The sequence below is a fragment of the Anabrus simplex genome, chromosome 12 (genome assembly GCF_040414725.1).
Source record: "Anabrus simplex isolate iqAnaSimp1 chromosome 12, ASM4041472v1, whole genome shotgun sequence".
Taxonomy (NCBI): domain Eukaryota; kingdom Metazoa; phylum Arthropoda; class Insecta; order Orthoptera; family Tettigoniidae; genus Anabrus; species Anabrus simplex.
The window spans coordinates 57,688,858-57,701,562 of record NC_090276.1 but is presented as its reverse complement, the minus strand read 5'-3'; the positions used below and the strand labels follow the sequence as shown (position 1 = coordinate 57,701,562).

Here is a 12,705-nt window from a genome sequence, read left to right as displayed (position 1 = left end):
CAGGAAAACATTACACGGCCGCAGATATTGTACGTACAATCCTGTTTACTTCAAGAATGCTTTAGAAGAAATTAATAAAGGCACAATAACAATAAATGCAGAAGTTTATCTCGACAGGGAGGGGAAAGACCTCCCATTTTCAATGATAAATGGATGGATATCAGTTGACATGGATGATACACATTTAAGAAATTGATTGACGTTCCTCTCCATACAATTGGGCTTTATGATTTTTGCACCTTTTATTTATTATCTGTTGTACCATTACAAATATTTAGGCAATGCAACATGTAATTTGTAATACCATAGAATGCTTGTACGTGAATTTGAGCACTATACATCTGTTTCACCATGAATTGTTTTAATTTGTTCATGATTTTTGATACTGAGCGTTCTGCAGGTTTTTGAAAAAGCATTAACGGTGGCCGAAGTAACACTTCATCGGAGAAAACTTTGTTTCTTGAGTTATTTTTATGGCAGCCGAAGTTACCCCAAAACATGGGTTAACTCCAGCCAGTCTTTTGATAATCATAATTTTTCAGAAAATTAGAGGGAATGTTTCACATTTTAATTTTATAAATATACGAGAAAGTGGTTGAAGTTACCCTGTTTTACGGTACTTTGCCTGGCCAGGCTTCTAGAAAAGTATGAGACAACATGCTTTCTCGTAATCTATGTATAAATGTATAGAACATTCTATAAAACTCCAGTGACAAAAGGTGCGTTGTTCTGTACTATTACCGTGTGTTGCACAACATCACATTAGATTTATACGTCATATTTATAGGTAATGCTAAATTATATATTATAAATTACGTGTTCTTACGTTAAATAAAGTCATATTAATATACATACAGCAGACAAATCGTGACATAACCTCACATGTTTATTCGTTTATTCATTTATAGGAAGGGGAGTTAGGGATTGGAATAACTTACCAAGGGAGATGTTCAAAAAATTTCCAATTTCTTTGCAATCATTTAAGAAATGGCTAGGGAAACAACAGATAGGGAATCTGCCACCTGGGTGACTGCCCTAAATGCAGATCAGTAGTGATTGATTGATTGACTGATTGATTGATGTTTTGTTAAACAAGACAGATCATAAACACACAAATAATAATTGATATGACCATGATTTATACCAAATAAAGTCCATACATAACTATGTAAATAATAATGGTAATAATAGACGTAAACAACTCAGTAGTAGTAGTAGTAGTAGTAGTAGTAGTAGTAGCTACTAATCAAGCTCGATATTTCCACTACTTACCCATGGGTTTAGAGAAGTGTTACCGAGTTATACTAGTCCATTACACTAGCACAAGGAGAGAACCTCCCTTAAATAAGTTGGTATAATTTAACTAGTTGTGAGCTTGTTGATATTTGATTGTGTAATATGGGATATCTAGGAAGTGTTAGAGGTAATTGCCTGGTTGTTTGTGACCCTGCTGAAAATGAGGAATACTTGTAAAAACGAACTATTAAAGCAGATTACCCCAAAATAAGCAGATTCACTACAAGAGGAGGGCATTTTGGTTTTCTCAAATAATCTGCTCGGAAACTGGACATGTCCGGATGAAAGAGGATGTCTGGTCATCCTAGGTGGGAGGATACTTGGAATGAGGAGATAAAGGCTAAATTAGGAATGAACTCGATGGATGAAGCCATTTTCATAAACCAGCTTTGGTGATTGGGTCATGTGAGGTGGATAGAGGAGAATAATAAACATGGCCATGGAGGGTATGAGAAATAGAGGGAGCCCAAGATTTAAAGACAGGAGGTAGGGAACTAAGCAAGGCCACACAGCTAGGTATAAATAGAGTATTATGAAAGTGCTTAGTTGACGCAAGTGTGATAAACTGATAAAACTTGAAAACAATATTCTCTCTTCTTCATCTTCTTTCCCTTTGTGCCGTTAGGCGTCGGGACATTTCAGCCATTTACTAAACTTTCTTCTATCGTGCGCCATTCTCTGAACCTCACCCAGGGTCTTCCCTCGCTTCCTGATCAATCCCAAGATGTACTCCTCCCATTCAATCCGTGGCCTCCCTCGTGTTCTTCTTCCTGTTGGTCTGGCTTGCCACACCTGCTTCGCTTTTCTTTCATCTTCCATTCTTTCTAGGTGACCAATCCAGCCCAATCCTCTCCTCTCAATGATGTCCATTATTGGCTCCTGCTGAAGCTCATCTCTTACTGTGGTGTTTCTAATATGGTCTCTTCGAGTTTTCCCGGCAACTTTCCGTAAATATCTCATCTCAGCGGCAACCAGACGGCTCTCCAGTTTTTTATGCACTGTCCAACTCTCTGCACCATACAGGTACATGGCATGATATACCCGCATTTTTGTGTTTCTAATAATTTCTTTCTTCCCTATGATTGTGCTGTTTATACCATAGTAAACTTGATTAGCTTTTCTAATTCTGTTGTTTATTTCTGCCTCTAATTTTCCGTCCTCTCTGAAAATGGTACCCAGATACTCAATTTGTTCTACTAGTTCAATATCCTCATGGTTCCACTTGATTTGAAGCTGTACTTTTTCTCCTTTGGTGAACTGCATGACCTTGGTTTTGCTCGCATTCACTTCCATTCCACGGTCCTGGAAGGCATAAGCCCATTCAGTAAGAGCTTGTTGAAGATCCTCCTCTTTCCCAGCCAAAATCAGAATGACCGGGCGAGTTGGCCGTGCGCGTAGAGGCGCGCGGCTGTGAGCTTGCATCCGGGAGATAATAGGTTCGCATCCCACTATTGGCAGCCCTGAAAATGGTTTTCCGTGGTTTCCCATTTTCACACCAGGCAAATGCTGGGGCTGTACCTTAATTAAAGCCACGGCCGCTTCCTTCCAACTCCTAGGCCTTTCCTATCCCATCGTCGCCATAAGACCTTTCTGTGTCGGTGCGACGTAAAACCCGTAGCAAAAAAAAAAAAAAAAAAAAAAAAAATCAGAATGTCGTCTGCATAGACTAGGGATTGGACATATATATAATGGTCTCATGTTCCAGTTGCAAACCTTAATTCTTTTAGTTCTTCTTTTACACTGCTTTTACCAGCTATTCTCACCACTCCTTCGACTCTATTGTACATGCTCCTAATGCAGCATAAGAGAGTCTTTGTTACCTTTTCGTCTTCAAGTGCTGCCCACAGCTGTTCCCTGGGGACCGAGTCAAATGCGGCCTTTAGGTCGACAAATGCAGCTAGAACATCCTTCCCTCAACTAAGTTTTTTCTCTATAACAGTTCTTAGTGTATATATATGGTCGTGTGTTTGTCAACTTGGCCTGAAAGCACACTGTTCTTCTTCCAATTTTTCCTCTACTTCTTGTCTCAACCTCCTCTCCAATATGTGAGAGTATATCTTTCCGGCCACACTGGAAAGACAAATTGCTCGATAGTTTGCACAGTCCAGAGTGCTGCCTTTCTTATGGATAGGAACAATAATGTTCTTCTCCCAATCCTTTGGAATCTTCTGAATGCTCCATGCTTGTTGGCATATCCTTGTCATCCATTTCACCACTGCCTCTCCTCCATACTTCATCAATTCCGGTGAAATTCCATCCCAACCAGCTGCCTTGCCCACCTTCATTTCAGTGATAGCCTCTCTTACTTCACTCTGTATAATTGTCTCCCCTTCTTCTAGTTCTTCTTCTGCCCCGTTACCGGCGTCGTCTTGTAAATTCTGGTCTGCGCGGAACACATCCTCATAGTACGTGCTCCATGTATCAAGGATGTCCTGTGACCACGTTTGGATCTTCTGGTTCCTATCTTTAATGTTCCTGATTCTCTTTCCAGTTTTGCCTTGGAGGGATCTTAGTATCTTCCAAAATTTCTTCTGATTATTTCTGTATTCTGATTCCATTTCCTCACCAAATTCCTGCCAGTTCATTTCTTTTGCCTCTTGTACTTGCCGCTTTGCTTCATTACGTGCTTCAACATAGTTCCTCCAGTCCTCTACCCTTCTTGTTCTCATGTACTCCTTCCAAGCTACCTTTTTCCTCCTTACAACTTCCTTGACTTCGTCAGTCCACCACTTTGTTCGTTTCCTTCGTGTGTTTACTGTAGTTTTCCCACAGACCTCTTCTGCTACTTTAATAATATTCGTCTTAAATTCACTTCATCTCTCTTCTAAGTTCCAACCTCTCTCAGGTTCTTCTCTTTCTCTTTGCTGAAGTATTTCCCCCAACTTCTGAGCATAATTCTGCCTTACCTCTTCCTCTCTAAATGCAGAAATTCTTATATTCTCAAATCGAAGATGAGAGGGTGTGGGTGTAGCCTTAAACCTTGTTTTCATAACCAGAAGCCGATGTTCTGTACTCATTTCTGCACTGCGGAAGACCCTTACATCTAGTGCTGCATAAGTCATGTTCTTAGTGTAACAAAAGTAGTCAATACGACTCTTTGCTCCTTGGCCTACTGCTTCAAAAGTTATTTTATGGATACTTTTATGGGGGAAGAAGGTGTTGCCAATCCTTAGCTCATTATCGATACAGAATTCCAGCATTCTTTCACCATTGGTATTGATGGTTCGTTCTGCTCCATGTTGACCCATACATCCATGTCCTCGACGTAACCTATTTCCGATCCTAGCATTCCAGTCCCCCATCACAATAACATGTCTACTTCTTTCCCTAGCTTTGTCTATAGCTTTTTGCATTTGAACATAGAATTGCTCCTTATCTACTTCTTGCATATCTTCAGTGGGGGCATAGATCTGCAATAGCGTAATACATTCTTCTAGTTCCAGATCCACTGTGATAAGTCTGGAGTTAATAGGTTCCCATCCTGTCACTTTGTTTTCCACTGCTTCGGACATAATGATGGCCACACCTTCTTTTGCCTGTTCATTCCTGCTGACTCCTGAGTATCTCATTACATATCCCTTATCCAAATTTATTTGACCATTGCCTTTTCTCTTGGTTTCACTGACTCCAAGTATGGCAAGCTTGTACTTTTCCATTTCTTTGACTATTTCTACCTCCTTCCCTGACAGAGAGGTCACATTCCAAGTACCAATTCTCATATACCTTTTCACGCCAGGTTGTTCCCTTTTTTTATCTGCCCGGCTACTCTCATGTTTCTCTGAATAGTTAATTTCGCTCCACGTGGGTTATTAGCCCTACGGAAGCTAGCATGATGAGGGGGCTGCCCTCTTAGCCGTCATGCCAGCCCATTTTCTGTCAGGGTATCTTCCCTTAGCCTTTCGGGTCCACTCCCTATCTGCAAGGCAGCAGTTTGTGGTTTGCAGTTCCTCTGCCTACTCCGCCATTGAGGTGTTTCCAAAGTTCCTTCTTCCGCCTTCGTAGCCATTGACTGCCAACTTCTGATGAATTCATGTGCCATTTCCTGCACACAGGCATCATCTGGCCTCCAAAAGGGGAACTCCTCCGCCCATAGCCGTTGGCCCCCCTTCTGGTTGTCAGGTTTGGTAATGGTCGCCTGACCCTCGGCCAGACAGTCGCAGGTTGTACCGTCTACTGTCACATACGGTAGCAGGATATTTCCTGACCTGATGGTCAAAACATTTGATGTAGATATATATATGAATTTAGTTATTGTAAGAACCTATATATAATTTATTATTACTTGTATATATAATTTGTAATCCACTACAGAATTGTGAAACACACTGTAACATCCAGACTGGCACTCGGTGACGAGAACTCTGTAAAATATTCTGTACATTATATCTGGGCCTTAAGCACTCTTAGAATTTATGAGAAAATGTATCTTTCTAGAAGCCTGACCAGGCACGTATATACGGAGGTGGTCTTGTTGGTGGAGATGAATTATTCCTTAGTTGGAGCTATGGTTTAACAACCGAGCTCGATAGCTGCAGTCGCTTAATTGCGGCCAGTATCCAGTATTCGGGAGATAGTAGGTTCAAACCCCACTATCAGCAGCCCTGAAAATGGTTTTCCGTGGTTTCCCATTTTCACACCAGGCAAATGCTCGGGCTGTACCTTCATTAAGGCCATGGCCGCTTCCTTCCCACTCCTAGCCATTTCCTGCCCATCGTCGCCATAAGACCTATCTGTGTCGGTGCGACGTAAAGCAACTAGCAAAAAAAAAAAAAAAAAAAAAAGTTTAACAGGAGTATACTTGCGACCTCGTGTTGTGTTGAACCAACATGCTGTTAGCAGTCAACTGTTTTATCTGTGTTTTAAGGTTGTGATCTCGGTGTGGCATGTGCTTAGTGGTAGGCATTTGTTAAAGATGGCAGTTTGCTGATGAATGTATTTTGTTTGTGACAGCAGTTGATTAGGTTATGTGTATGTTTATGTGAAGTTAAGGTGAAATAAATAAGTGTACCAACTGACAGCATTTTATGTGCGTCTTTGTAGATACAGCATAGTTCACAGAGGCTTGCAGATTGAATGCTGAAAGACACCGCAGTATGGAACGAGGATGTGCAGTATGTACGTGTGTATGTATGTAAGCTTAAATCTGAATGCCCAGTGGTTTTTTTCTCTGTTCATTTGTAGATCTGTGCTCCTCGGTGGGTTAACCAGTATGCAATGCACAAGATGACTGGCCTGTGTTACTACGCGTCTATCGACGAACTTGATAAACCTCCAGCTTCAAGGCTGACTCCTACAAATTCTCGCCAAAATGGTAAGTGTTTGATTTCTTTTTTCAATGAAAATTACAGCCATGGCCATTTAAAATATAAAGGACTTTTAGTCCCTCCCATACGTGTTTGCCATTCTCTCCTGTCCCAAATTTGTTCCTCTTCTCCACTGATATTCCAAGGATCCTGCACAGCTTGAACTCTCCAGCAGATTCTAAGTCTGCAATGAGGTCTCTCACCACTTGGCTGTCCAACAAAGGCTTGGTGTAGTAGGTCATCATTTTGCAGAATATGTCCAAAGTATTTCAGACGTCTGCTCCAGATTATGTCAGTTTTAATGGATTCTCTGTAGGTTGTTTGTATATCCTGACTGCTGGATAGTTTTGAGGTGGTGTTTTCATTTGAAGATCCTAAGATTTTTCTGAGAATTGTTATTTTAAAACATTATGAGTAATTGGTAGCTTTTCTTAACTAACATTCAATTTTCAGAGCCATAGAGTAATATTGTCATTGGTTGTGGCATCATACACAACCATTAACCTGGCTCAAGGGAGCTAAGGTCACCTTCCCTATCCTTCACTGGAGTAATTCTTGTCTGGCGCATCCACGTTGCGGGGGTTGGTATCCTCCACATCAGTTGCACAGTATGATGGTGATGGTAATGCTGATGTTCATTCAAGAGTTAGATCAGAGAACAAAACCATATTTGGAAGAATAAATATTTTAACAATGAGCGGGAAGGAAAATGAATTGATTGACCTAATGTAGAGATGAAAACTTGACATCCTACGATTAAATGAAGTAAACTGGAAAGGGAAAGGAATGAGGAAATTAAGAAAGGGGTACACATTGTACTGGATGGGTAACCGTAAAGAGAAAAGAAATGGAGTGGGATTTATAGTGAATCAAAATGTTGAACCAATAGCTGAAGTAGAGTATGTAAATGAAAGAATTATATTAAAGCACATACTGTACATGTAAACAAGGAACTACTGAAGATAGTACAGGTGTATGCTCCACAGACAAGATGTAGCGTGGAAGAAAAAGAAGATTTCCTCAATGAACTGGAAACACATATTGTTGGAGATGGGATCGTGATAATGGCAGATCTGAATGCCCATGTGGGAACTGATAGAATGGGATACTAGAATGTTCTGAGCCCACATGGGTATGGCGATAGAAATGAAGATGGAGAGAAACTGTTGGACTTTTGCATCAGAAATAACCTGATAATAAAGAACACATGGTTTATGAAGAGGAATAACCATAAAATCAGCCAATATACTTGGGATGGACAGTATGGAACACTCATCGATTTTATAATAACAGACCGAGAATGGGGAAGATACGTCATGAATACGAAGATAATCCCCAGTGAAAGTATGGAAGGTGATCATAGATTATTAATTGTGAATTTAAAACAAGTAAAAATCCCTAAAATTGTACTGAAGAAGAAACCAAAGATCAGGATTTGGAAATTGGAGGATGAGGATAAAAGAATGGCATTCAATATTGTATATAAAGGAAGTTGCCTAACACAGAAATACGAATTGGAGAAGAATAGTGGGACAATTTAAGACACACATTTGTGGAAGCAGTAATTGAGGTTAAGGAAAAGGAGACATAATGGTGGACAGACAAGAAAAAGAAGAAAGAAACAAGCTGAAGAAATAAATCGATAAGGAAAAGCAAAAAATGTATCAGAGTGATGAGAATAAGATAAAGTTTACATGTGGAATACAAAAGATTGAAACTACAAGTAAAGAGGAGTATCAAGGAAGAAAAGGAGAAATGTTGGGGAGAGTTTACCAACAAAATTGAGCGAGATAGTCTAGGAAATCAGAAAATATTATACCCAGTAATAAAATCAAAAAGAATAAAATAAGAAAAAATCAAGGTATTAGAGAGTATATGACGAAAAGGGTCTTCAGAAGGTGATGTCAAAATATTTTGCAAAACTGTATAATGTGGATGACTGCTCGGAGGAAGAAGGAAATAAGAAAATGAAAATAATAGATGGAGAAAAAGAAGAGAACCCGTTAACATGGTTGGAACTTGAAAGGGGAGTGAAAGCAATGACCAAAGGTAAAGCAAGTGGAAAAGACAAATTCAATGCTGATATGATTAAGGCAGCAGGAAGGATTGGACTACAGTGGCTGTAGAGAGCCCTCAATGCCATATGGAAGGATGAAAGGATACCTGAAGATTGGCAACAAGGAAGCATTGTACCATTGTTCAAAACAGGAAATAGGAAGAAATGTGAAAATTATAAAGGTATAACCCTATTATCACATGGGCTAAAAATAATGGAGAAAGTCATAGACTAAAGACTGAGGGATATAATAGAAACACAGTTAGAGGAAGAACAACATGGCTTTAGACCGAATAGATCAATAATAGACTTGATTATTACAGTGCAAACGATAATGAAAGAACACCTGGAAAGGAGCAAAGAAATCAACTTCGTATTTTTGGATTTGGAAAAACTTTATTATACAGTTAAGGGAAAGCATGTATGAATGGCTCCAGAAAAAGAATGTAGACCTACAAAAATCATTAATTAACAAAATAAAAATGTTGTATCATGAGAGTAAATGTAGTGTACAAGTGGGGAGTGGTGACTGAAACATTTTATACAAAAATAGGTCTCAAGCAAGGAAGTGCACTGTCACCATTATTGTTTATTATATTGATGGATGAAATCATAAAACGTGTAAAACAGAGTATTAGTAATGATGAAGTGAGTGCTTTGGTATTTCAAAATCAAAATCAAAATCTCTTTATTTGCAAATGAGGTGTCTACCTCGGTGGCAAATGGTACACTAAAATACATTATTGTCAAGCACTAAATTTTAAATTAACAGGAGACGAAGAAAATTTTCCTAGAAAACAATATTATACAATTTACGCTAATAATTTTTTCTATTAAACACACACATCATCCGTAATAAATTTATATTGTTTACAAAATTCTACTTATAATATCTTACAAACATAGTCAACTCATATACAGTACGGTATGTGAAATTACTTCTAATAATACTATACAACTGGTATAAGATTAAAATTAACACTGAATTTATTTACATATTTATATTTTACCCATTTTGGAACCTAAGTAGCATAACGACCTGCTGCGTCTTAACCAGAGCCCCTTTTGCCACCACTTTTCAGAGTTCCTGCAGATGATGTGGTGATTTGAAGAAAGAGAGGAAAGGAAGTACAAAGGAGACTGGACATTTGGAATGAAAATCTGAAGGAGTTTAGAATAGTAATCAGTAAAAAGGAAACTGTAGTCATGCACTGTAGAAAAGAGAAAAAGAGAAGCCAAGTGAACGTAGATGGAGAACGGTTAGAGAATGTAGAACAGTTTACATATCTGGGTAGCATTATTAATGGAAGTAATGAAATCAACCCTGAAATTAATAACAGACTAAGTAAAGATACAGCATTTTATCGTCAAGTCAGAGAACTTTTGTGGGATGCAAAGTACCCAAGAGAATTGACATTATATAAACAGTATTTCATACCAATTATAACATACGGCGTAGAAACGCTGGTAACTAATAAGAGACAAGATAGTAAGATCCAAGCAGTAGAAATGAAATTTTTAAGAACATTGGTTAAAAAGACAAGAAGAGATAGAATCCAAAATATTAAAATCAGAGAAGAGCTAAATATAGAATCATTAGTACAGAACATACAGAAAGTAAGACTGAGATGGTTCGGACATGTAAAAAGAAAGGGAAAGGAATGTGTAGCAAGAAGGGAATTAGAAAGAGAAGTTAAGGGAAGGAGACCAGTAGCAAGAGCGAGAAGAAGGTGGATGGATCAGATTGGGAAGAACATTAGAGAAGCTGGATTGGATGTGGCGGAAATAATGGAGCAGGAAAAGTGGAAGACAGAAAGGAGTGGAGGAGGCTTGTTAAACACACCCGAGCGACTGGAGTGGGATGCTACCCAGATATGTAAACTGCTCTACACTAACCATTCTCCATCTATACTAAATTTTGGTGAAGCTTGTTTCTATGTGAGACAAAGGATACACATTTTATTCATGTATTAACTCGGCTAGCAATAGCTACGCAAAATAATCATTATAATACTGTGATTAATATAGGGGCAGAGATGTCCTCATAAACCGAAATTGTACTGCTGACCATCTATTCAAGACACCCAGCACTCATGATGCTACACAACCACATAATTAAATATATGTGTAAATCAATATAAAATCAGCAACTGGATGCAGGCAAAAAGTAGTTTTAATTTTAGCCTGGCATTCCCATGAACTCCATAACAAGCTGATTATTTTATGGGTATGATCATCCAGTAACGAGAAAATACTGTTTCACAAAATGTACAACAGCCTTTTATGCATATATCAGATGAAATAAAAACTTGGCATACAGATCAACAATAAGTTACTTTAAGACATATGAAAGTTTGGTAATCATCAGATCAATACTTTTAAAGTTATGAATTTTCAAAGTGAGCGCTCCATAGAAATGGAAAAAATACTGGCACTTCTTTTGTTCAACCTGCATTGAAATTTTAACTGGGTACGATAAAAATTTCTACTCCACATAATTAAACATAGAATAAAATGAACTAAATTTGAAGGTTGTTTCTATGTAGGACAAAGGATAAACATTTTATTAACATATTAACTCAGGAAGATAAAAGCAACCCTGTTTGAAGAAACGCTGATGGTTAGGGCCACCCGAGGCTGTGCTCAGGGAGGAGTTCTTTCGCCTCTGCTGTGGAACCTCATGGTGAACAAAATCTTAGCTATGCTCAACGAATAGGGTTTTTATACACAAGGATACGCAGATGACCTAGTGATTGTGGTATGAGGTAAGATGACGAGTGTTATCTAGGACCTCATGCTAAGATCACTCAACCTTGTGGAGAACTGGTGTCGGGAAGAACAACTATCAGTCAACCCGAACAAGATAACTATGGTCCCTCTTACAAGAAGGAGAAAATTAGAGGGAAATAGATCACTGAAGTTATTTGGACAAGATATATATATGGAAAAACAGGCACTGCACCTAGGTGTAGTGTTAGATAAAAATCTAACCTGGAATCCACATATAGAAAGGAACATAACCTTTGCCAAGAACTTGCTGTATGCATGTAAAAGAGCCGATAGGAAGACATTGGGCCTAAGACCAACACTGGTAATGTGGATATACACAATGATCATTAGACCATTGATGGCCTATGCTGCAATCATCTGGTGGCAGAAAGTAAGTCAAGGAAAAGTTGGCAGTAGATTGGATAGCTTACAGAGAATGGCATGCATAGCCATAACTGGGGCTATGAGAACTATGCTGACAGAAGCCTTGAATACTTTACTAGACCTCCCATCACTATGCAATTTCATAAAAGGACAGGCTAGAATGAGTTCATATAGATTGACACAATCAGAGTGCTGGAATGCACAAAGACCCAATCTAGGACTCTGTAAAATTAACAGAGGAAGTTCTACACATGCCTTCTGGTCATATGATACCAAAGTACAACTTTGAAAAACTGTTTGAGACCCAGATAATAATAAAAGAAGACTGGGATATCAACAAATGGAATACTGAAAAAGAAGATATAGTATGGTGGACTGATGACTGAAAGACTGTGGATGGCACAGGAGGAGGTTTTTTTTTTTTTTTTTTCTAGTTGCTTTATGTCGCACCGACACAGATAGGTCTTATGACGATGAGGAGGAGGGATCAATGGGGGAAGGCCTGAGAGATCAATCCAGATGAGTCTGGGCAGACACACTACAGTTTTTCAAGCTGAAATGATAGCTATCGCAACATGTCTTGAAGAAAATCTGAAAATAAACTATAGGAATAAGAACATTTTCATTTTTACGGACAGCCAAGCGGCCATTAAGGCACTAGAGGCAGTCCGGATAATATTCAGAATTGTCTGGTATTGCAACTCACTTCTCCTGAAGCTCTCAAAGTACAACATTGTCAAAATAATATGGGTACTATAGCATGTAGGTATAGAAGGAAATGAAAGGGGCAGAAACACATTATTTAGGCCCAGAACCTATATGCAGGATTTCCTATGGACAAGCCCGATACTACATAGGAAAATGGGTACTAAAGAAACAAACTGGAAAAACTGGAAA

At 38.8% G+C, this 12,705-nt stretch overlaps 1 protein-coding gene across 1 annotated transcript in view; it reads left to right on the top strand.

Moving 5' to 3' along the window:
- LOC136884022 (integrin alpha-PS5) overlaps positions 1-12,705 on the top strand; it is a 156,085-nt gene that overhangs the window by 18,503 nt on the left and 124,877 nt on the right. The window contains exon 3 of the mRNA XM_067156026.2: positions 6,478-6,607. Coding sequence (XP_067012127.2) covers positions 6,478-6,607 — 130 coding nt within the window. The remainder of the gene's footprint in view (positions 1-6,477; positions 6,608-12,705) is intronic.